The following is a 24,846-nucleotide window of genomic DNA, read 5'->3' on the forward strand; positions in this document are numbered from 1 at the left end:
AGGGGCGGCCGCCGCGAGGGGCGCCCCTCTTCTTCCCCCTCCAGAGGGGGCGGGCGAGGGAAGGCCGGCGGGCATCGCTGCTGAGCCCTGCTGCGGGGTCCGTGGTGCGGGCTGGGCAGCTGAAGGTAGACTGCCTCCGGACGGGGCGTTCTACTGAGCGGCTCCAGCGCACTGGAGGCAGGTGGCAGATGCCTCCCGGGGGGAAATCGGGATGGGAATCCTCTCCCTGCACAGGGTGCCGCCCCCCACCCCCCCCGCCAGCGCCAGCCCTTGGGCGACCAGAGGGTCCGGAGCTCCCTCCACCTGGTGCCTCCCGAGACCGACGCGGGGGCGCTCCCGCTTTTCCAGTCCAGAGAATAACCCGGGCGAGGCTCCGCGGTGCAAGGGCCGGGGCAGGGAAGGGGCTTCCAGCTCCCGCCACAGACCCCCGCCCCTCTTAGCCCGACAGTGAACTGGGCCGCTGCACGCAAAGCCCCCAGACTCGGAAGAGTTTGCTGAGAAGAGGAGAAGCAGATTGCCTCCCCCCCCCCCCCCCGCCACCAGTTCCAGAAATGGGGGTTAAGAGACATACCTGGCCTGGGCCTCTTGACCTCTCCCCACCTCCTAGGCTCTGCTGCCCCTCGAGAGAGCCAGCCTTGGTGCCAGTCGAGGGGCAGGGGCTGCACTGTGGGGTGCGAAGCACTTGCTCTTGTAGCAGGAAAAGTACTAGGATGGGACCTTGAGGGGGTCTTCATTACAGGGGCAGCCCTGAGCTGACTGCCTGGGCTCAAAAAGGTAAGCGGGGTCAGGCCTCCTGGTTAGTGGCTGGATGGGAGACCACCCAGAGATCTCAGACCAGACTGGAGAGTTGAAGAAACATCCCTGAGTGCCAAGCCCTGCTGCGTTATTGCCGAGCAAACTGCGTGGAGGTGTGGAGTTGCCAGGAATAAAGGTTTGACTTGAGACTTTGCCTTACTTGGGAAGTGCAGAATTGGCCCCCCTGCCTCTCCCCTTCTGTCCCACCCAGGGGGTTACTGCTGTTTCTAAGCCGCTGCGAGCCGTTTTGCAAAAAAGAAATAACAGTAAAAAAAAAAACGTAAATCTCCAGCTCGCCATTCTTCCAGCCCTTGAAGGGCGTCCCAGGGAAAGCGCGTGGATTTATTTTTTGAAGTGCCCGAGGGTAGGACAAGAACCAGCGGGTGGAAGCTGTGTGTGTGGGGGGGTCCAAACTCAGACAGGGAGGGATTTCCTGCCCCCTCGGCCAGTGGACCAGCCTGCCCCACAGAGCTGAGGGGGCTCCATCCCTGGGGGGTTTCAAGCCAAGGTGGGAGAGCCCTTTGTCTTTTCAAAGCCCCCTTCAACCCTAGGCTTCTGCGGCTCCACGGTTTGTGAGGCTCCCCAGAAACAAACCTTGGTCTGAGGATGTGTCGTCTGACGCGTTGAATCCCAGCACCGAATTTTCCTGCCTCCGTGCCTGTTCCCTTGGGCGAAGTGAGTTTCAGTGAGGAGAGGCAGGTCGCTTTGCAAAGAAAAGCCACAGCAGTGGAAGCCCGTTGGTGCTTGACAGATGGCCCCTAAAAACGGTGCTAAAAGGAAGAGGGAAAGGCCAGGTTGTTGCCCCACGAGCAGAGCCAAGGGGTGCCACGCAGAAGGGGCCGGACTAGGGCCGGGGAGGTTCGGGTTCAAGTCCCCCCTTGGCCACAGAAGCTCACAGGGTGATTGAGGGCTCAGCCCTGCCTACCCGCTGGATTGTAGTTGGGATAAAACAGGAGATCCTCGTGGAAGCCCTGTTGAACTCTGGCAGCAAAGGTGGGAGATAAAATTAGCAAGTGCATTAGGTGAATGAATGTGAAGGAGCTTCTGGGCTGTCGGACCCGGGCAGTTGGCCCCGGGATCCAAGCTGGGCTGCCCCGGCACGGTGGTGTCATTCGAGCCGCAAGCCAGGAAAAGGCTGGACTGGAGGACGGGGGCTTCTGTGGACAGAAAACCTCTTTTCCCCCACATCTCGTTAGGCCTGGCCTAATCTCTCAAACCTTGAGGACTAGCAGCTGAACAACTCAGTGAGAGTAATGCTCCATCCCTCGCTGGCTTGGCATCTTGCAGGAAACCAGCTGTTGTCTTGGCACGCTGGGTGAACCGTGTCTCCTCTTAACCACACGCCCCACAGCAGTCAGTTTGGGCCCTGCAGGAGCAGAGCCGTGTTTGATCCCTTTGGTGGCAAAAAAGTCAGGAGGCTGGTAGTGCCTTTTCCGACTCACAAATTCTATCCAAAGGCAGAAGCTTTGGTGAGCTGCGGCTCCCTTCATCAGATGCACTGGAGTGCCTAGAGTCGTGTTTCTCAACCTTGACCACTTTAAGACGTGTGGACTTCAACTCCCAGAATTCCCCAGCCAGCCATGGCTGGCTGGGGAATTCTGGGAGTTGAAGTCCAGACGTTTTAAAGAGACCAAGGTTGAGAAAGACTGCCTAGACCGATGCAGAATTTAAATTATAGTTGGTTATTACGCTTCGTCCACCCCGTCCTTTTGAAACAAGGGTTGATTTGGTTTTGCAAAACTCAGGAGGAGTCTGGAGCCCCTTTTCCAACCAACCCATTTTATCGAAAGGCAGAAGCTTTGGGGACCTGCAGCCCCCGACATCAGATCCAACGCCTTTTAATAAAAAGTACAGAGAAGATATCAAAAGCACGCAAGGTTTTATCAGAAGGTATTCGCTGGGAAACCAGACTCCTCCTGGTTTACGGTCAGTCTGGGGAGACCTTGCCTGGATGTGATTTTTTTGGTGGTTTTGTTTTGTCGATAAAGCATACTCCAGCAGTGATTGCCCTGTGGTCGTTCTTTAGGCTTTAATTCCGCGTGTGGATTTGGTAAGTGTGGGTTTTCTGTTCGTTTCCTTTTTGCCTGCTGCCCAGAGTCGCGTTGTTTGAGCTGGGCAGCCGTAGAAATGCTTTAAATACGATAAATAAATAAATAAATATAAACAAACAAATAAAGCACATGGTGCAAGCTGATTTTAAAGCAGGCTTGCATTTCCTGTGAATTAAAGTTGTTTTTTTCCCCCCCCTTTCCCTTTTCCAACCTGCAAAAGGGCTTCTGGCTGCTTTCGCTTCTTTGCGCCTGTTGGGGGGGCAGGCAGTGCATCTTGAAGGGTCTCCGGTCTCTTCCTCCCCCCCCACCCGGACCTCTGGCCTTGGTGGAGGAGGACCTCTGCTGGCCAGCGTGGCCTCTGCTCCGGGCTCTCGCACGGCAGACAGCTGCTTAGGTCAGTTTGCAGAAGCCATTAAAAAAAACCCTTAGAACGCACAACTGGAGGGCACCAGGTTGGGGAAGGGCTGCGCTGCTTCCGTGGGGCAGGGGGAAGAAGAAGCAGAAAAGAGGACCGTGAGAAAGAGAAGGTTCTCACTCTCAGCTCGCTTGGTGGCTGTGATGGCCACACCCTGCACGTGTGCAGAGGATTTCCAATTCTGGGTACTCAGGGTGCCAGCAATCAGGGCAAAGCAATTCAGGGGAATGAATCCGGACACAGCCCCGTGTGCCCTTCTGGGCAGAACTAGTCTCCCTTTATTAGAGGGTGCTTTCCATAGAATCCCAGCATTGAAGGGACCCCTTAAGCCCATCTAGCCGAACCCCCGTCCGGCGCAGGGACCCAAATGCCAGCGCCCCAGAGAGATGCTCTCCAGCCTCTGCGTGAACACACCTAGCGAAGGGGAGCCCCCCACTCTCCGGGAATCGGGTCCCTCTTTCCTCTTAAAATGTTTTTTTCTGTCATCGTCAGAACCTGCTCCCTGCAGCTTCAACCCGTTGTGCTGGGCCCTGCCCGCGGGGAGGAGGAACCAGGGCTTGGCCTCCTCCTGTGTGAAATCCTTCCAGGTCCTTGCAGGGACCCCCGTTTCTTTTTTTCACAGCTAAAACGACACCCCCCTTCCCTCTCTCTTCACAGAACTTAGTTTCTAGCACCAGATCCTCTTCACTGCCAGTGTTGCTGAATCTTACTAAAATGCACAACGGGACCTAGTGTTCGAATGAGGTATTTGGTGCTGGAAGCCCTGGCATGAAACATCTGTGGCTTAACTGTGTAATGGCGTCCGTGGGGCTCCGTGTCCGAATCAACCAAGCTGCCTCTTGTTCTGCCTGGTTGCTGGGTGGCCTCCCATCCCCAACAGGGACCATCTTATGCCCATCTCCCAGGCCGGAGGACTGAGGGCACATCACTGGCTTCTGGGTTGGATCCTGGGCCTGACGCTTTGTTCAGCTGTCCTGCCATTGGGGCAAGGGCCACCAAAAATGGATGGCAGTCAAGTGGCTGCAGGAGAACACTCCAAGCAGACACGTCAGGTCATAAACTCCCACCAGCTCCTCTTGGGTCTATTTGGAGGATTCTTCCAACACAGGGGTTGACTTCACACAACACACTGAGCCCACGTGGGGTTTGCTCGCTTCTGGCTTTGTAGCTGGGGAGCCCAGCAACTGTAGCTTGTCAGTCTGTTTCATTGAGTGACATCAGCCAATTGTGTTTATTAAAGAAATCATGGCTTGCTATGTTATGTGAACAGAGGCAGCTAGAGCTTGAGGAACGCAGGCCTCTCCCCTTGTTTTGGGTCTGCATTTATAGATAAAGCGCTCTGGTTTCCAGAAATCCAGTTTGGCACAGCTCTGAATCAGGTGCCAGTGAAGAACCCTGCCCTACCATTTTTTATGAATGGTTCTGTAGGCTAATCTCTCTCCCCCCTTTCTGCAAACTCTCATAAATCCATTTTGCCCAATTCTCAACCCCTGGGTAGACTTCAACTGCCAAAATTCCCAAGCCAGCATGGCCATTGCTGAGCATTCTGGGTGTTGAAGTCCTACCATCTGGAGGGAAATTCCTTTAGTGAGACCCCTGCCTGCCCTTCCCGCCCCTGACCTTCCAGGCAAACGGTGCCAGCATGAACGGCTTCTGCCAATTCTTCTGGGCAATACGAAACTCCGGCCATCAGGACACAACTGGACCGGCTTATGACTTAGGATGGGGCAGGACAAGCCTACAGTTGAGATTTGGCCCATCAAGTCCGACCCGCCTAAGAATTCCCATGGATCAATCTAGCGAAGGCCAAAATAGGTCTTAAAATCTTGTGTTCACTATGCACAAGAAATAAAATATGGAGGAGGAAGCAATTTGTAAGTCCTGGGCCGTACCCTGTTTGGTACGGGGGATCTGCAACTGCAGCATCTCTCATCAGGAACAAGCTAGCTCCGGAAGGTTCGGAGTTTAACGTGTGAACTGGCGCTGCCAGCGTGCACAGGGTGGCATGAGCTCTAACTCTCCCTGGGGGCGGTTAGTGCCCTGACGACACTCCTCGAGTTGTCAACAATCCATCTTTCTTGGAAGTTATTTATTATGATTGTTTTTTAATGAATTTTACCTCTGCTGTAAACTGCCCAGTCGTTTCAATGAGACGGGCGGTGACAAATTTGATACATAAATAAAATATAAATCAGCTACTTTTGACGCATGGCTGCACCGCTATGGAGAGCCAACGCTGGCTTACGAGAGTCAATGTCCAGGAGATCTGGGTTTGGGGAAACTTCAAAGGGCCCACTTTTTCGTATCCCCCCGCACCCTGCCCCAATTAAGACAAGATGCCCTCAGTTCTCAAAATAAAAATTTATTCAGTAACAAGAACATCAAGTCAGCCCCCGTTGAGTGTGGGAGTTCACATTTAAAAACAGCCGAGCATCCTTGTGTCCGGGCAGTCTATCATAGAAGCCCCTGTGAGAGAGGGAGCCCAAAGGTCAGGCTGGGAGAAGGCAGGATGGGAAGAGGAAAAAGAGGACGACGGACATCACCCCCCCTTCCCGGTCCTGAAGCTGCTGCAGGAGCGCTGCCCCCACCATGCAAGCGGGGGCACGGGGCAGAGGGAGACCCACAGCTGCACGCTGGCCAGGACGCGCGCTCTCCAGCCACCCCACGAAATGCAGATCCCAACATGGACAAGCCGCTCCCAGGTACCAAGGCTTGCCACCCCCCATCCCAAAAGGAGGGTGCCCCCCTCCCCGCAGGCTGCCTAAGGTCTCGGCTGCACCAGGAAGGCCTTGCCAAGAGACACCTCCCTGGGCGAGAAGTGCCAGCTTGCCAACCGCTCCAGGAGTCAGAAGGTGGCTCACCCCCATGCCCAGGCCAGGAATTGCCCCTTCCCCAGAAATATTTGGGGAGGAAGTGTGGGGGGAATACCCTTCTACGACCTCCCCAATGAAACAGTACAGTTTTGGTCTCTTCTGGGTCCGGACAGGCATTTGAGTGGCCAGGAGAGTCAAGCGGGGCTGGGGAAGATCTATCGAGGGCTACAATCGTAAGACAAATGAAATACATCACCAGGCAGAGGACCCGGTCCTGGGGAAATGGCACCCCCCCGGGTCCTTTTGAAAGGCAGCGGGTACGACTTTGGGGATGCTCAGCTGGGGAGGGCACATGGGACCGTTTTGACACAGCTGCCGACCTGGCGTGGGCTTCTTGCAGAGCACAACAATGTGCAAGAGAAAACGAGTGTCTATTCCAGTGTTTCTCAACCGTGGCGATTTGAAGAGGCGTGGACTTCAACTCCCAGAATTCCCCAGCCAGCATGGCTGGCTGGGGAATTCTGGGAGTTGCAGTCCACGCCTCTTCAAGTCGCCACGGTTGAGAAACACTGCTGTATTCATCTATTTATCGCCAGTCTGTGCACACTTTCAGTACAGATGGACCTCCGCTCGCTGGTCCCTGCGACATCCATCCCCTCGCCCCTCGCACAAGGCTCCACAAGGCTTACAGTACAGTGAGAAATCGAGGGGGGGGGAGGAAATGGGGGCCGCCGGAGGGAGGAAATGGCAAAACGTCTGCACACATCCGACTCCTTCATGCAAAGAGCGGACGCAGGACAGGACCCCAGAAGAAAATGCCCTTTTAAAAACCAGCCAGGCTTTCGGTCCGTGTTACCATTTTCATAAATAGAGCAACCCAAGAGAACGAAACGGAAGCAGAGTTGGCCAACCGCGCGGAGCTCTTTCAGCAATCCAGTTTTGATTGTGAGAAAAACCGTGGGGGGGGAATGGATTTTGACGCTGCCCCCTCCCCAGGACTGCAGACGGAAGCCGAGTCTGGGGTGCAACTGAACCAGCGCGAGAGGAGGGCGCTCCCCTCCCCGAAAGAGAGACCCCCCCCAGGAAAGATGAGCTGCAAGGCACACATTTTGTTTCCAGAAGAGACCCTGACTAGTGACCCCGATGACTCAAGAGATGGAGGGTGGAGGTGAAGTGTTTCGGCCCCCTGCCCCCCCCCACACAGACCCACCAATTCTCATGCCCGGCTGGGACGGGCACGGCACGGGCAAACACGCTGAAACAATCCCTGGACTGTCCAGTTCCGAACCCGCCGCAGGGAAGAAAGGGGCCAGAGAGAGAGGAAAGAAAATTAAAAAGAAGTCCTTGACTGCGGAGGCGGAAAGACATCAGAAGACTGGGCTCCCTCTTTTGGCATCGGTGCTGAGAAAAACTGGGAGCCGGTTGTGCCTGATGGGGAGGTCCCCGAGACCCAGCGCCTTCATTCCTTAAGAAGGAAGCTAAAAAATCAAGTTTAAGTGGATCGGAAAAGCCTCTAGCACAACAAAGCAGATGGGAAGGGAACTGTCTGATTCAGGAAGCCACCGGGGGAACTTTCTCCTGGGGCCGAAGGGACTCATCCTACTGGGAACGCAGCATCTCAAGAACAACGGGGGCAACGGGTCGTGCCAGGGGGTGAATGGCAAGTTTAAAGCCCTCCACCCCATCGGCCAGCTGGGCTGGTGGTAGCCACAGAGAAGCCCCCTTCTCACAATCAAGGGGTCGCAGGCATCAAGCTGGGCTCTGGGAAGAAAAAACGGGTCCTTACTCCAAATGTCTGGGAAACAGACCCTGGGCATCCTCTCCAGACCCCCCGAAAGCCCCCTCCCCACCAATTGAGCTGCAAAGACCTGCACATCATTTACGAGAAGGAGGAACGGATCGGAAACCCTCCAACCTAGAGGCGCCCTCTTCCTTGCAGAGGCTGAACCGGGAAATCAGTGGGGCATTTCAAGGTGCAGAAGTTCAGGGGCCGCTTAAACCTATCATAAGCCCTGAGAGAAGAAGAGCTGGACCCCCTTGGGGGGAGTCTTGGGGGAAACCCACCGGATGCTCCTCTAGGCTCTTTGGGGACCTCCAGCTTTCGGTCCCGAACGGTTATAATTACCTACAGAGCAAGGGGAAGAGAATAAGATGCGTGACACGTCTCTTCTTCAGAAGAGTATAGATTTTCTGGAAGTACTTGCTTAGCCGTCAAAGAAATAGAAGATTGTTTTTTTAATGAAAGAACGAGAGAGAGACGCCCCTTGCCCCCAGGTTCACAGAAATTCAGACGCGGTTCTTCGGGCTGCGGTTAAGAGGGACGAACATTTCAGTGCGTTAAGAGACTCAGCTCAACTGGAAGTGTTACTGATGAACTTTAGAAAACCCTGATCTCCAGAAAACAGGAAATTAAAGGAAGGAGCACATGCACACCCATCCACGAAGCACACGAGGGTGAAGATCTTCCGATGGCCCAACACGAGACAGGGGATGCAACGGAAATGGATAAATTAAAAGGCAAAAGAAAAGGAAAAAAAAAAAAAACCCAACACTTCCCATGCATTTGGCACCAGCTGGCAAAAGAAACTACTTTTCATATACATTTAAAAAAAAAAGCAGTAGGTAAATATCAGAGAGGGGAAGAGAAGCTAAACAGTTAAGCCTAGTCTCAAAGGTGTGCAAATAACGGTAGAGAGCTCTGTTAAGGGGAAATTGGTTTTCCAGTTTACAGAAGAGATGCCAAATGGCCCATTATCCTCTTGAAATACAGCGAAGGCAGGCAGGAGAAAAATCCCCCCCCCCCGGGTTGCTTCTATAAGTCCTACTATGTACAGAGAGAGAAATACAACAACATACACACACTTTTTTTTTCTCTTGGGGGTGACACATACGTGTGAGAAGATGGAAAACTTTCACCTAAAGAGGCCGAGAACGACAGGAAGAAGCCAAGTGGTATCTGCCCGCGGATCCTAATTCAGGGTTCTTCAACCTCGGCCGCTTTAAGATGGGTGGACTTCAACTCCCAGAATTCCCCAGCCAGCCATGCTGGCTGGGGAATTCTGGGAGTTGAAGTCCACCCATCTTAAAGCGGCCGAGGTTGAGGAACCCTGTCCTAATTCATCTCTGGATGGTATCGAAGGGGCTGGGGGGAGGCCGGGACCCCGACAAGACCCACAGCGCTTTACACAGTGGAGAAAAAGGAAACAGATATGGCCGCAGAGTTTTGAGAAGGCCCGCTGCTTTATTCAAGTAACCAAAGGGCTAAAACCCTTTCCACGCTTGCCTTAAAAGAACACCCTTCCGAGCCCCCCTCGTTCCAAAATCACCCTTTTCAAACCTCTTTCTCTGCCTCTCCTTCCGCTGCTTCCAGCAAGAGACTTCTTGGGGGGTCAAGATGGGCGTGCCTGCACGCACACGCACGTGCGAGGCTTTCTCTGCCCGATCCAAGCGCCCTTCCGAAACAGTGGGCAGAGCTCCCGACGGCCCCCTGCATCAGAGGCCTTGCCCTGGGGGCACCCAATGACCCTCCAGGGCGAGGAGCTCCCCTACCCACCGCCCAGCAGGGCAGATGTTTTTAAGGGCAGAGCTGGGGGGGGGGTCCGGGAACCCCTCCGTGGTGCAGAATGACTTCTGCCCTGCCAGCTCCTAGATTGGCTGCCTGGGGAGGGAGGCAGGGAATTTGGCACGAGGTTCGGAGGACTCCCCCCTCCAGCCGACACCACTGTGGGGGCTGAGGGGGTGGCAGCCCCACTCAAACGGATCGGTGGCGCCCCTCTGGCCCTCCGCAGCCTCCTTCTTGGGGCGGCATTGTGCAAATAACTGGTGTCATGTGCACAATGTTGTCCTGATGCGCGCAACAATATTGTTGGTTCTATTGGACATCTATGGCTCCTGGGGCTGAGTTGGAAAAAAAACCCATCACAGCTCTCCAGATCGAGGGGCTCAGCCCCCGGGGAAGGGGAGGAGGGGGAACTTGCTTGGCTCCTGTGCGCCCCCCTCCCTGACTGGCAGAGCAGGACCGTGCAGCCCAAGCCTACTCTTGTGCAAGCCTGTCTCTCTGGGCGGGAACACAAAACCGGCTGCGCCTCTTTTCTCCTTTGCGCTTACGGAAGGGTGTTCTTTTAAGACGAAGCCAAAAACAAAAAAAAGTTCATTAGAGGTAAAATATTTTTTATAGGAAATCAACAAAACGAAACGAAACGAAGGAAAAACACCACCCTATGATCTTGCAGTCACTCGTACGGATGGGAGGGGAGTTTACCCTTGAATTCAGCCACCTCAAAATTTACATGCAGGTAGGAACCGTAAAAATAAAAGAACATATAAAAAACCTAACTAATAAAGTGCATGTTTTGTTATATATTACATCTGCCCCAACTGAAGAACACACAAAGGTATTGTGAAAAGAGTCAAGTTTGATGGGGGGGGGGAGAAGGGAGGGGAAGGGAAGGGAGGGGAAGGGAAGCAGAGCCAGAGATCACATAGTATTATAGACGGGATTGGAGGTTCGTTTTCTCTCGTTCGCCTTTTTTAATCTCCTGGGCAGTCGAGTTCTAGCGGGGGGGTTTCGAGGGAGTGCGGCCGGCTGGGCCAGGCCCTGGGCCCAAGTCCACGTTCCTTCCGGGGGGGGGCAGGTCGGGGCGAAGTCCCGGGCGTACTGGGCCAAGGGCCTCTCCACCGGCCGGCTCAGGGCGAGGCTCCCCCACATCTTGACCGGTTCCACAAAATGCCTAGTGGGCTGGGGAGACAGGAGGGCGGGCAAGGAGACGGCGGGATCCAGGGTGGGGCTGCGGGTGACCCGGAGCGACTCCGGGCCGGCAGCGGGAGGCAGGCAGCAGCCCCCGGGTAGGTCGTCCTTCAAGGAGCCCAGGCAGTCCAGCTTGGCCAAGGAGGCCGAACGCTTCATTTGGGAAGGCGCGGTGAGGCCGGCCTGGCGCAGGCGCGCTTCCAGCTCCTTCGTCAGCTGTTTCACGAGGCCTGGTCCCTGGCCGTCGCAGCTGGACCGGCGAGGAAGGGAGCAGCAAAGGGGGCGGGCCGCCGTGGGGGCCTCCGGAGGAGCCTCTCCTGGACTGGGGCTCCAGCGGGTCCAGGGCAGGAAGCCCGTGCCCCTCTCCTCCAAGGAAAACTGCCCGTTTCCAGCATAACCTGCTGAGGGAGCCGGCTCAGACTCGGTGCTTGTGCTGCCCTGAGTGACCCCCTCCAGGCCAAGAAGGTGCTGGCGACGCAGACAAGGCGGAGGGGAGCGGCTTGCCCGGCAGGCAGAAGGCAAGGGGGCCGCGGGGTTGCCCGGTGCCCCCACCCCCCCTTCTTCCTCCTTCTCCGGGCTTCCCCAAGAGATGAGAGCTGGGCGGCAGGGGCAGCCGCCCCGGGCTGGGGCTCTGAACAAATCCAAGCCGCCCCCGGGATCCTCAGAGCAAAAAGAGGTGTTGCAGTTTTCATCCACGGTTTCCTCTGGGGCCTGGGCCGGGCCACCCTTCTCTGCCCCGTCCGTCCCAGGGAGGCTGGGCAATGCGTGCGTGTACTCAATGATCTCGATTCTCTTGGGGAGGGGGTTGAGGAGAGGAGCCCCCTCGTCGCTCTCCATCAAAAGCACCATCCTGTGCTCCCGGGCCAATCCCGCCGCCTCTGCGGGGCCGTTGGGTGTGGGAGAAGGTTCGGCCGGCGGTTCGGAGCCGCTCCCAGCCCTCGAGGCCTCCTTGCCCTTCGCGAGCTGGGCCGGCTCGTGGGGCGGGTCATCGCTTCTGCCCTTCCCGGCCAGGTCAGCCCCCGTGGATTCGTTCCGGGAGTTCTTCCGGACGGGGAAGAGGGTGATGGGGGACGCGTGCTGCAGGTCCTGCTGCTCCTGCCGGAGGCGCTCTTCAAACTCCAGGGTGGCACGTCGGACAGAGCCGGGGCACCATTTGGGCCCAGGGAGCCCTCGGCCCTCTGCCGGGTCTTCGGCCGAGCCCCTCCCTTCCGCGTCTGGCTTAGAGGAAGGCGTTGGGGGGACCCCAGCCCCTTCGGGATCCAGTTTCAAAGGCTCTCGAGCGGCTTCCTTCGGGACAGGTCCAACCCCGTCCCCTCCCTCCTCACCCTTCCCGTGCTTGCTTTCCCAAGGCCAGGTCGCCTCGGCTGGCCCCTCGTGGAGGGCGTTCCTCTTGGGTGCTGGGGCTGGACTGCTTGCGGCCTCTGCCTTTGCCGGCCCCTGTCCTCCTCCCTGGTGGATGGACTCGATCTCGGTCACGATCTCTTTGACCGAAACGACAGGGGAATGGGACCGGATCAGGCTGGCTGCGTGCTCTGGTTCCGAGAGCTGAAAAAGGAGAAAAGAGGAGAAATAAAAAAGGATCTTAATACACTTGCAATCCCAAAAAGATTTCCATGTAAAGTCGGGCCAAATACTTCCTTCTGGGGTGCGGGGTGTTCTGGTGGTGGGACACAGAACGTTACTGCTTTCCTATTCTGAAACAACACAGAGCTTGTTGCTGGAAGAGAAGACAATTCCCTGACCCAGCCGAGGGCCTGGGGGGAGCAGGGGAAGGAGAAGACGGAGGGGCTCCAGTTTGGTATTTTGAGAAATGTCACCCTTTGGGCTTCTATCGCTGCCATTCTTCTGCCTGTATTTGCTCCTTTAGAGGTAGAGCGGGTGGGCCCCCATGCAAGTAAAATGATGAAGCAGATTAACTGGATCCCTTTGAGTCTGGGTCCAAATCAGTATAGAAACAGCATTGGTGGATAACCATCACCAGGTCCTGGGTGGGAGAAAGAGGCCTTCCTGGTTGGACCTCTCAGCAGCATTTGAGACCCTTGACTGTGGACCGCCTCTTAGGGTAGGGAATGCGGGGGGTTGTAAATGCAAGCATTGGTCATAAAATTACTTTTTTTTATCATTGTTGTAACTGCGAATGATTGCTAAATGAGGCAGTCACTAAACGAGGACCACCTGTAGCACAACCATCCGCTAGCGGGGGGTGGGGGATGAGCAGTCACCCCCTTGTTTTTTTCCTTTGAGAGATCGGCTATTTTACATCTCTAGGAAACTGCTGGCAGAGGCTATCCAGAGATTCAGGGTAGTCCTCAAGGGCTGTTCCAAGCAGTGTGCGTCGTAGTAATCTAGTCTGCAATGGTAAGGTACCATCAATACGCCGAGGCTCAGTTCCTCCCTGGGCTGGAGATAGGGTGGAAGTCCTCAGCCGGGGCCTGGAGGAGATGGAGGACTAGATAGCCCCAACTGGCTCCCTCTGAATCCTAGCAAGATGGAGGGGCTCCGGGACGGGGTTCAACCTCCCTGGATGGAGCATGTCTGCCATTTGGATCTGTGGCTGCTCCTTGACCAGCAGATGGCGCCAGCGGCCAAGGGAACCGGAGAAGGCAGCTTCAGATTGTTGTTTCTCCACCGTGGCCGCTTGAAGATGGGTGGACTGCAACTCCCAGAATTCCTGGCTGGCTGGGGAATTCTGGGAGTTGCAGTCCACCCATCTTCAAGCGGCCACGGTTGAGAAACACTGCAACACCCACCACCGAGAGCACCCCCTGAAACTGTGAAAGGTAGTTCAAAAGGTGGGTGAGACCCACGTTAGCAGAGCAACCCCTCCCGCAGAGGGCAGAAGGGGAGAAGCCTGAAGCCGAGCTGGGCATCAGAACTGCCTCCCCCAGCCAAGATTCAGGCATTTCCCCCCCACCCACCCCCGCATAGGTCGCTTCAGGAAGCTGGTTAAAAGAGACCATCACTCTGCATTTTCCCAGGAAATCATCAAGGGATGAATGAAAACAAGAAGAATTCCAACTGGCAGCGCAAGGTAGCGTTACAGGGAGGTTAACGTGGTGTTGTTTCAGGGGACGTTTTCTGATTTGTTAATCAATGCAATATGTACATGAATAAAAAGCGAAAGGAAGAGAAGAGAAGAGAAGAGAAGAGAAGAGAAGAGAAGAGAAGAGAAGAGAAGAGAAGAGAAGAGAAGAGAAGAGAAGAGAAGAGAAGAGAAGAGAAGAGAAGAGAAGAGAAGAGAAGAGAAGAGAAATTAGCAATGTTCGCTTTGGGTTTTAACAATTGCACTTCCTCAAGGGTGGGATTTCCCTCCATTCTCCCCAGTGAGAAAAATGAAGAGGCAGGAGGCTGAAAAACAGGACATCGAGGTACCACCACCACCACCCCCCTCCAAATCCGGGGAGGCAGGAAAGCCATCGGTATGCCTATTATTTTGGGGGCACTTTGCAATTTTAGAAGGTGCCAGCCAGCAGCAGCAGCAGCAGCAGATGTGGGTGCGGGTGGTGTGTAGGAGTGTTTTCACATCCCCTGGCGTGAAAGGGGAAGGGGGGCATTTCACCCAGGATTAATTTCTATCGTTCCCCCCCGGGCGATAACTTTATAAGGTCCTAGGACTGCCCGGGCAACACCCTCCCCTCTGCCTCTGATACCTTCAGCTGCTCCTCCTCCAGAGAGGAGGCCTCCGACACCTGCGGGGAGCTGCCGGCAGAGGCACTTCGCTGGGCCTGCTCCGGGGGGTCGGAAGGCAGCAGCTCCAGCCCAGAGATCCTGGGGGGCCCATTCCGCCCGTTGCCCTGCTCCTCTGCCCTGGAGCCGGACGAGGCCCGCGGTCTGTTCTCCTGAGAGAGCTCCACAAACTTCTCCAAGGCGCTGAAGAAGTCAATCCGATCCACCCCGAAGTCTCCGGCGGCTGCTTCCTCCTCCTCCTCTTCTTCCGGCGGAGAAAGGTTGGGTGGCGGGCTGGGGGTGTCTCGCAAGCAGGACTCCAGTTCCTCCATGGGCACCAGGTGGACGTTCCCATCGCCGGGCTTGAGGGCATCGTTCTCCAGATCATCCACCGCCAAGTCCGGAAACCCGGCGGCCACTTCCAAGGCATCTTCTCGCTGCAGTAAGGCATCTGGCACGTTGCAGTTGTCCAGGGGAGACGTGGCGTCCCCCCGGCAGCACCCGGAGGGGCACCCGTTGATGTTGTTCAAGTTCAGCTGGTCCTCCATCTGCTCAACGTTGAAATCTCTGGGCGCAATTTCTAGCTGGATCACCCTCTCCTTGCCGGGCAGGTGCCCCAAAGGGCCAGCCCCCAAATGGCACAGCAACTGCCCGTGGGGGCCGCCAGGGAGCCCCGGAGGCACCGCCACGTGGCTGTTGGAAGACTTGTTTTCGGAGATCCGGTCTGCGGAGGTGGTGATTTCCTTTTTGCTGACCTCCATCCCTGACTTGCCGATGGGCTCGTGGTGGTCCGAGAGATCGCTGTCGGAGTGCGACCGCCACAGTTTGTTATGACGTTGCTTGCTGTGGAGAGAGGGGGGGGCAATGGAGGGGGGGTTGAAATGTCTGCAAGAAGCCCAACTCCGCCATCATGGGGGCCAAGGAACTCTGAGGCTGGACAAGACTAAGCGTCCAGCAAGGCTGGCTTCAGTTCCCGTAACGACCCAGCAAATGACCTCCGTGGGAAGCCCACGAGGGGCACGGGAGGACAGCGGTGACCCCTCCCCATGTTCTCGACAAGAGACCCCGAGAAGCGCACCAGCTCTGAAAGGGCAGCTACCTTGTGGCTCCTGTAACTAGCCTCCTGCTGCTCCCATCACAGGAGGGGCGCAAATAAGACAGGCCCTTGATTCAGGAGTTGCCTCTCCCCCACCAACCCACCCACAGAATCCTAAGGGTTGCCAAGACAAGGTGAATCCTGCAAGTCTTCGTAAAAGGAAAGGAAAGTTCAAAACTGCTATTCAGGAGGGACTTAGAGAAGCAATTACACCAGTGTTTTCCAAGCACGGCAACCTGAAGATGGGTGGCCTTCAACTCCCAGAATTCCCCAGCCAGCCTGCTTTTTAAAAACTTATTTTACAGCCAAAAGGCCTGAAAACAAGTTACAAGTATAATCTAGACTTGACATTAAATAAAACAATTTAACAAAAAATATTTAATAAATATTACATGATACACTTAAGGGCCCAACATGCTTTAAGATATGGGGACCTCAACTCCCAGAATTCCCCAGCCAGCATGCTTTAAGATGTGGGGACCGCAACATGCTGGCTGGGGAATTCTGGGAATTGGAGTCCCCCCATCTTAAAGTTTCCAGTTTTGAAAAACACTGGATTACACCATCCAGAGATTGAAGGAAGGGTGAGAAAGAAACTCAGAGTAACCCCACCTTGATTCTGCTGGGTATAAGATGGAGTAGAGAGAAACTCTGGTGGGCTCTCAAGATTCTGTTATTTTACCCTAGAACAATACATCAGCATTCCTGGACTCCCCGCAGGGACTGTCTTGACCTGGTCTACCTTGGAGGTAAAGAACGCAAAGTGGCCCGTTGGCTCGCTGCCTCTCTGGATCTTCTGCCTCCTCTCGGCAGCACTGCTGGACCTGGGGCCAGCCGGCAGCTCCCCTCTCTGGGAAGCACCAAGGCCGTGCATCTCAGGGGCTGTTTTATCCTCCCCCCGCCCCGTCAAGAGAACAGCTGCCATCTTCCTGCCTGGCTGATTCCTGCCTCGTTGGGTGAGTAAATCAGGGAGTGATAAGAGGAGGCAGAAGAAATGTTAAGCAAGCTTTCTTGACGCTGAGCAAGGAGAGGCGAAGGACAAGAACCAGGGGGATGCCATCCGGTCAGGACCAACATTCGAAGCCTAAACAGGTCACGTTGCTTGGGGTACTGGAGAACCAGAGGGTGCTTGTGCCATTAGTGGGAATTCAGGCCCCAGTCACACGCTTCTGCCGCCAGCCAGCCGCCGGTCCTGTTTGGCCATCTGTTCCCAGGGTTAGAGGGGCTTCTTTCCAGAAAGGAGCAAAAACAAGCAGTGCAACCGTGTGGCCACCAGCGATGACCGGGAGGGGTCGGCCAGGCCAGCCGGGCCCTTTGGCGCCCTTCCACGCTGCTTCCCATGGCTGGGCTTGCAAAGACATGCCCGCTGGGGGCACACACGCTCTGGGACAGGGCTTGCCCTCCTTCCGAAACCTTGCCCTGGGGCACGTTCCTCCCTCTCTCTCTCCCCCTCCCTCTATGCAAGAAAAGACAAACACTTTCCCAGCGAGGAACAGCACAAGCCATACAAACATTGGCATGCAAAACCTTTACGTGCGCCTGGAGCCGAGCCGGAGCAAGAAGTCGCAATGAATTCTCTTGCCAAAATTCTTAATGCACCGGGCTTGCAAAAACTGAAGGGAAAATAAAAGCGGCCCCAGGAGAAAACCTTGGGCTTGCTTAGGCAAAAAACAAAAAATCCCAAACAGCAGGAAAGGTGTTATTTGAGTAGGTTTGCAGCCCCTTGACAAATCACATGGTTTTTCATTGGTGCACTCTGCACCCAGCCAAGGTCTCCGCTCTGGAGGGGCTGCCCTGCACTTTACAAACCAAAGCCAAGTCCCTCCAAAAAAACACTTGTCTGCCAGGCGGAAGAAAAAGAAGAACTTGATTTATATGGTGTGGAAATCCTGCCCAGGTGTTTTAAAACAGTTACGACATTTCAGTTCCATTTGCTGCCTCCCAGCATGGCTGTCTAGCAATAAAGGCAGGTAATTTATGCTCTTGTTGCGTTTCCAAAAGAATCGCTTGATTCTTTCTTATGTCTTACGTATCTCGCCTGGGAGAAAGAACGAGAAGAACGGAAGGAGCGTTAAATGGGAGCAGAGGTGCTGCCAGCCCTTCAAGGTAGACCAGACCAGGAAACCAAAGTCATGCAGTCTAATACGACTTTTATTATAAAGATCTAGCAACAGAATTTTGCAAATCTGAATGTGCTTCCCCCCTCCCTTGATATTTGGGAGAACCAGGGAGGGTCACGTCTGAGACGTTTTCTCAGGTTACATTCCTGCCCTGGACTCAGCCCTCTTTTATCCAACTGCTGTCTTAGTGGCAGCTCTTCCTCCTGTTCCTCAAAGCCATTCCTTCTTCCCATTACATCCGTGCACCTCTATCCCTGAGGCTCTGACCCCCCCTTGGGGCCGCCATCTTTCCAGGGGCCGTCGGATCCGGAAGCTCCAAGGGAGCACGCGATGCTCTCCAAAGCAGAACTCGACAGACCAGACCAGTTTGCTTCTGGGTCCAATTCAAGGTGTTGGTCATCACCTTTAGAGCCCTACCTGGCATGGGTCCAGGTTACCTGAGGGACTGTCTCACCCTCATTATATCCACCTGTCCCACCCAGTCAGGCAGAGGGCATGTTGCGGACCCGTCAGCGAGAGAATGTCGGCTGGCGGGGCCCAGGAGGAGAGCCTCCTCTGCCGTGGCCCCACCCTTTGGAATATGCTCCCCCCAGCGGTGGGGCGGGCCCCTACCCTCCCGGCTTTCCAAAAAGGCTTAAGGACCTACAGTAGCTCTGCCAGCACGCATGGGGCGACATGAGCTCCAACTGTCCCTGGGGGTGGTGAGCACCCTGACAACACTCCCGGAGTTATTCGCCAACTCTCCATCTTTCTTGGAAGGTATTTATTATTAGGACTGTTTTTATATTGTATTTTAATGAATTTTATCTCTGCTGTAAACCGCCCAGAGTCGTTTCAATGAGATGGGCAGAGACAAATTTGATAAATAAATAAATAAAAAATAAATTTTTAAAAAATCTAGCCTTGAGACCAGCAGCTATGGGACAGGCTAGCCCCTTTTCAATCAATCAATCAGCCAGCCAGCCAATCAATCAAAGGAGAGGGAGGGAGGGCCAGTTTGGTGTAGTGGTCAAAGACTCCAGGCTACAAACCGCAAGGCTGTGAGTTCTAGTCCTCCCTTAGGCAGGAAAGCCAGCTTGGTGACTTTGGGCCAGTCCCTCCCTCTCAGCCCAACCCACCTCGCGGACAGGAGAATTATGTATGCCGCCTTCAGTTGTACAAAATAAAAAGCAGGATATAAATCTAATAAATAAGCAGGGCCCTCTACAGCTCCCTCTCTTTTAAGCTGTAAGTCTTAAAGGAGACTTAAAGTCTGAAAGGAGGAGCACCACTTAACCCTGGGGAAGCACCCTCCACAGCAGGACAGCTCTCCTCGTGCACAGCCAAAGGACGCATATTCTATCAAATACTTAAAGGTCAGACACATCGGTCTCATCTGCCGTACATTAAAAACTGCACTGAAGGAGCATTGCTCTCAGTGGCCCGTTGCCAGCTGCATCCACCATGATCCATCAGTCCGGTTCAAGGCCCCTAAGTCACTTTCCTTGCAATAAGAGAGCTTGTGCCCAAGGACTGGGGGCGACAGAGGGGACAGGATCCCTGCTCCCTGAAAGCTCGTTTCTCATTTCCTCATTCGGGGCTCTGCAGCTGGAACTCAGGAACACATGAGAGGCAGGGAAAGAGCGTGTGATATTCCTGGAAACGGGCCTGGCACAGGTCAGCAACGGAGGCCGTCGACTGGGGATCCCCCTGGCATGGCTGCCAACCTCCTCAGTGGCCTCTCCCCACAGCGTTTTCCCCAGAGTAGGTGCCCTGTCCAGCTAAAACCTGGGCTAAGGAGAGCACTCACTTCAGGGGGTGCAACATCGTGTGGCTATACTTTGATACTACCCCGAGCTGTTCTTTATAATTCTTTCCCAACCGATGCCAGCTGGTTTCTATGGTGCTGCGGCTGGGAAGAGCACCTCCCTTCCAGCAATTGCTGGTGGGGCTGGTCTGCACCCCTCCAGGCTCAAATGGGCTGGTTCATTTTGGGGGAACCCAGCCCTGGTCTTAGCCTGTGCTGAAAATTAGGCTGTCACATTAAACCATCATTGGATTAATACGCTGGGGCACTGCGTGTTCAGCAATCGCATGATGTGAACCTGGGTTTAAGGGTTTAGCATATTTGTGTGATTAATGGAAGAATGGAAGACACGTGTTTCGTAACATCGGCAACCTCTCTTTCCCATGCTACTTATTTATTCCTAATACAGGTAGTTCTTGGTTAATGACTGCCCTGCTTAGCAACCGTTCGAACTTACGACAGCACTGAAAAAGTAGGTTTACAACCGGACCTCTAATTTACGAGTCACAGTGTCCCTGCAGTCATGTGATTGTCATATGTGCACTTCACAGCCAACTTCCAACAAGCAGAGTCAACAGAGAAGCTAGCAGTGAAATTGCAAGTTGCAGTCACTTGATGTCTCACTTAACAACTGCAGCAGAACTGACATTGTAAGTGGGTCACGGTCACGAGATGTCTCACTTTACGACCACATGCTTAGTATTGGAGTTGCCGGTCCCAACTGCGGTCGATAAGTGAGGACTGTCTGTACTGTTTTAACTATTTGAATTCTTCCCACAGTCTTGTAATCCACTGAGAAGGTAAAGGCTTCCCATTGGGCAGATTAAAAATATGACCCACACCCAGTCACACACCTCAGGAGGGCATCACCTTCATGCACAGGGAACATCAAGCACAAGCTACGTAGACCCCAGTTGGCAATGAGCTTCTGGCATTGACTCACTTAGGTAGCCATAGCCAACTCCTGTTTTAGCCTCGGATTTGCCCATCTGCAGTATGGGGATCATGAGTCTGGTCTACCTTGCAGGCTTGTTTTAAGGAGGAGCAGTGATTAATGTTCCAGAAAGCTCGTGAACATTTGAAAGGATGGGTGGATACATGCTCCTTTCTCGCTATCCTTTGCAATGGCCACACTGCGGTTTGCCAAAACGTGAACCTTCAGATGAAGTCAGACCACCTCTCCTTCCCGTTTCAAATTCCTTCCCTGCATTCCCATTTTTTGCCAGTTGTTGTTCCAAAACACACTTTCGAAACCCCCGACATCCGAGCCCAAGGCATCTGGCAGCCACGTGGCCGCCAACAGGATTCTTGTCACAGAAAACACAAACAGGCTGCTGAAGATTATGGTTCCTGTTACAAAAACAACCCTGATGGTTTTTCATAGGAAATGCGACCAGAGAAGCAAACATGCTGGGAATGGACCCCCGTGCCCCACCTCTGAGCTCAGCAAGGCCAGAAAACAAATCTGCAAGGAGGCACACCCCTTATGGCCAGGCCGTGGCCCCTGGGAGCACCCAGGGTTTACGGAACTCATGCCAACAAGCCATGTTTCATTAGCCTAAACCAGTGTTTCTCAACCTCAGCAACTTTAAGATGGGTAGACTTCAACTCCCAGAATTCCCCCAGCCAGCAAGTCCACCATCTTAAAGTTGCTGAGGGTGAGAAACATTGGCCTAGACTCTGTGTGGAAATGTAAAAAAAAACAAATTAGCCAAGATGTTACACCCAGCATGGGGAACTCCTGCTGACAGCTGTTTTCTCTGAACTAACCTGGGTTATGGCTCTCCCAGGGTGGTGGGAGAATCCCCCTCTGCCTGGACATCCTTCCCCCCAAACTCTCCCTCTTGGAAGCCAGTGAGCGATCGCATCTGAGCGAGGGGAAAACGTTGGCCGCATCCTTCAAGCCCAGAACGGCACAGGGCGATCTGGCCCAGACGACTGGGGTTTGGGGCAGGATGGAGAAGCCTCCGTACCCAGACTTTTCCCATTTCTCAGTGAGATCAGTGGCTGCTGGTCACAAAAGCAAAGGGAACGCTCACAGCCTGTCAAAGCTCCAAGCTGATTTCAAAAAGCAGGCAGGTTTGCAGCTGGATGGGACACCAGTGGGAAATTTCACGGTGGTAGGAAGTTGAAATTTCACACCGGGGAAGTTGAAAAAATGTCTTGGGAGTAGGCAGTGGCAGCCCACCTCTGGTCTCGCTCAGAAAACCACCGAAGCACATCTACCGAGCTCTCAGGAGCAGAGCTTGGCTTAAAGGAGAACGAACCTTACACACGTCCGTCTCCACACCAGATACCGGAGGTGCTCTTGGGGGCGGGGGACTTGAACACACCTGGCCAAGAGGATGCCCTGGTATTCCTCCAGCTGGCGCATGAAGCTGGGGTTGGGCTTGGTGACGGTGCGGCGCTCCTTCACGTAGTCGTACGCCTGGTCGAGGTTCCAGCCGTACTCTTTCATGGCGTAGGCGATCACGGTGGAGGCTGACCGACTGACTCCCATCTTGCAGTGAACCAGACACTTAGAGCCGTTCTTCCTGAAAGGTAATTTGCGGGTGGGAAGTTGCAGGAGAAAGGAAAAAGAAACAGGGCTTCAGCTCCAGAAGGCACCCCATTAATTTCATTGCATCATATTCACAAGCAGGGAAAAGTCTGGAGCATCTACCAATCATCTGTCTGTCTGTCTGTCTGTCATCATCATCATCAATCTATCATCTCTATCTATCTATCCATCATCTATCCATCTAATCTAATCTATAATCTAATCTATTTAATCTATTCAATCTATCTAATCCACCTATCACAATCTAATTTAATCTAATGTATTTAATTTATTTAATCTAATCTATCCATTTAGTCTGTCTGTCTGTCTGTCTGTCTATAGATCCATCCAATCCAATCCAATCCAGTGTTTCTGAACCTTGGCAGCTTGAAGATGAGTGGAACAACTCCCAGAATTCCCCAGCCAGCATGGGAATTGAAGTCCACTCAACTTCAGTTGCCAAGGTTGAGAAACACTGAGCTTATCTACCTACCTACCTACCTACCAGTCAACCAATCATCATCATCTAATATTCCTTTGAAAATATATAAATAAAAAGGGGGGAAACCCTTGTGGGCTGGAGTACTCAGAGGGGGTTTGTTAAAAAGGTCAAGATGGCGGCTGCCACCATCGGTCCAAGCCCCGCCCTCTTTTACGTTACACATGAAAAGAGGCGGAGCTTCGACCGCTCTGTCCCAGCTGCCACCTTGACTTTTTTAATACACCCCCTCTGGACACCCCTGCCAGCCCGAAAGGCAGGACAGAAATCAACCGACTTAGAATACTGCAAACATCGGCCTGGCCGTCAGAGCCGCGTTTCCCGACAGTGAGGAATCCGCACGCGGGGCCTTGCTGCACCCAGCCGGAGCGGCTTCTTAACAAGGTCAGCAGTTCATTTCCCTGACTAGACGGAATTTTCTACTTCCGCTCTTAACCACGGCTAGCGCTGATCCAGCCCTGCTTTTGCTGTGGTTAAGCTCCCCGGGCTCCTGGATTACCCAGCGGCGCAAAAAGGGGGGGAAAAAATCCCGAGGCCAAACGAACTGCAGACAAGAAAGCAAGCCGGGGGGGGGGGGGGGGACACACTTACTTTGCCTTGGAAATGAATTTGTAGGTGTCATTCCAATAAGCCAGCAAATCCGTCGCCTCTTCATCGTAAACCCGGATGTTGTGGTATTCGAAAACGCCGGGGAAGAAGTTATCGATCTCCCGAGTGACGTTCAAAATGTATCGCACCCTGCGTGAAAATGGGAGAGGCTGTATGTGGGGAAACCAAGGAGGAAACACCCTCGTGGGTTCCCAAAGCGGAGAGGAGAAACTGACCGGGAACTTCCCACCGTCATCACCCCCCCGAATCTCCTGCTGTTTTGATTTGGTGGTGCTTGTGGATTGGAGATTCCTTAAATATCAACCTTCGTTAAAAAGCCAAAGGACGGAGAACGTGCAGCCGTGCCGTAAATTTCTCCTCCCCTGAAAGCCGAGGGGGGAGCCTGCAGCCCTCGACATGACGCCCAGCCTTTGCACGCGCTCTGAAGGGGCTCTCGCGCTTCGGGGTTTTTGCTAACAGACCCCCAAGCATGGCTGGGGGACAAGAAAGAGGGTGAGAAGGCAAGAGGGTCAGAAAAACAGCCCTCAGTTGCTCATCGGGGCACGTGCTCCCCCACAAAACAAAAGGGACCCCCACTTTTGACTTAAGGCCCGGGGCAGGGGAAAAGTCCTCCAAATTGGTTCGGTTTAGTGTGGCTTAGACGCTCCCTGCGACGAACCATTCTCGGTTAAGCGCCGTCAAAAAGGGAGACCTCTTTTACACGGAAATCAATGCAGCAGGAAGAGCTGTTTACATAGGATAACCAAGTGGAGCTTCCCCCTGCAGAGGCAGTGTAGCTGCGTAGCTGTTGTAAAAGAAGAAAGTGAGCCCTCTAAGGTCATACAATCATAGAATTGCGGAGCTGGAGGTGACACCAAGAACCATCTAGTCCAGTGCTTTCCAAACTTGGCAACTTTAAGATGGGCGGACTTCAACTCCCAGAATTCCCCAGCCAGCATACGTTGAAGTCCGCCCATCTTAAAGTCACCAGGTTTGGAAAGCACTGATCTAGTCCAACTCTCTGCAACGTGTGGGAAAATCCGTGAAACCCTCCAGGAAACGTGGCTGTCCAGCCTCTTCTTGAAAACCTCCAGAGATGGAGAGCCCACCACCTCCATGCAAACGCCGTTCCACGGTTGTGCAAACCTGGCAGGACGTTTAGCCCTGTATTTAAGCCAAACCAAGACAGCCGCACCTTATGCCCATCCCTTCCGGCCCAAGTTCCTGTGCCGTGGAAGATCGCTGTTGGCCATCTTCCCTCCATCTTCTCTTCTCCAAACTCAACAGCCCCACCTGCTCCTGCCTGTCCTCATAGGGCGGGCCCTCGCGTCCTGGAATCACCTGGGTCGTCCTCCTCTGCACCTGTCCCCACCTGCCCATGGCCATCTGGAAGTTCGGTGCCCAGAACGGTTCACAGCGCCCCAGGGCTGACCTCATCAGCGCTCAGTAAAAAAAAAAAAAAGGGCTTCTTATGACAGTGTTGTCCAAACTTGGCCACTTTAAGATGAGTGGACTTCAACTCCCAGAATTCCCCAGCCAGCCATGCTGGCTGGGGAATTCTGGGAGTTGAAGTCCACTCATCTTAAAGTGGCCAAGTTTGGACAACACTGTCTTACGACCTTTGGTATCTTGCTTCTTCTGAAGAAGCTTAGCCCTTCAGGCATCATTCTCAGTGCGTACACCCTGCTAATAAGCTTTTTGAGAGTATTATAATTCGGTCTGATACTCCAA

At 54.1% G+C, this 24,846-nt stretch overlaps 1 protein-coding gene across 3 annotated transcripts in view; it reads right to left on the reverse strand.

The window, feature by feature from the left end:
- Positions 1-9,138: 9,138 nt before the first annotated feature.
- Positions 9,139-24,846, reverse strand: part of SSH2 (slingshot protein phosphatase 2) — a 114,480-nt gene continuing 98,772 nt past the window's right edge. For all 3 annotated transcript variants that reach the window (XM_088138743.1, XM_088138742.1, XM_088138744.1), the window contains 4 exons: positions 23,119-23,265; positions 21,823-22,023; positions 14,472-15,330; positions 9,139-12,366 (listed from right to left, as the gene is read on the reverse strand). In XM_088138743.1, the coding sequence (XP_087994869.1) occupies positions 10,552-12,366; positions 14,472-15,330; positions 21,823-22,023; positions 23,119-23,265 (3,022 nt within the window). In that variant the 3' untranslated portion in view covers positions 9,139-10,551. The remainder of the gene's footprint in view (positions 12,367-14,471; positions 15,331-21,822; positions 22,024-23,118; positions 23,266-24,846) is intronic.

This window comes from Python bivittatus, unplaced genomic scaffold (assembly GCF_059951505.1).
Source record: "Python bivittatus isolate LINGU-HERP-01145 unplaced genomic scaffold, Pbiv_v1 ctg000240_np1212, whole genome shotgun sequence".
In the NCBI taxonomy this organism is placed as follows: Eukaryota; Metazoa; Chordata; class Lepidosauria; order Squamata; family Pythonidae; genus Python; species Python bivittatus.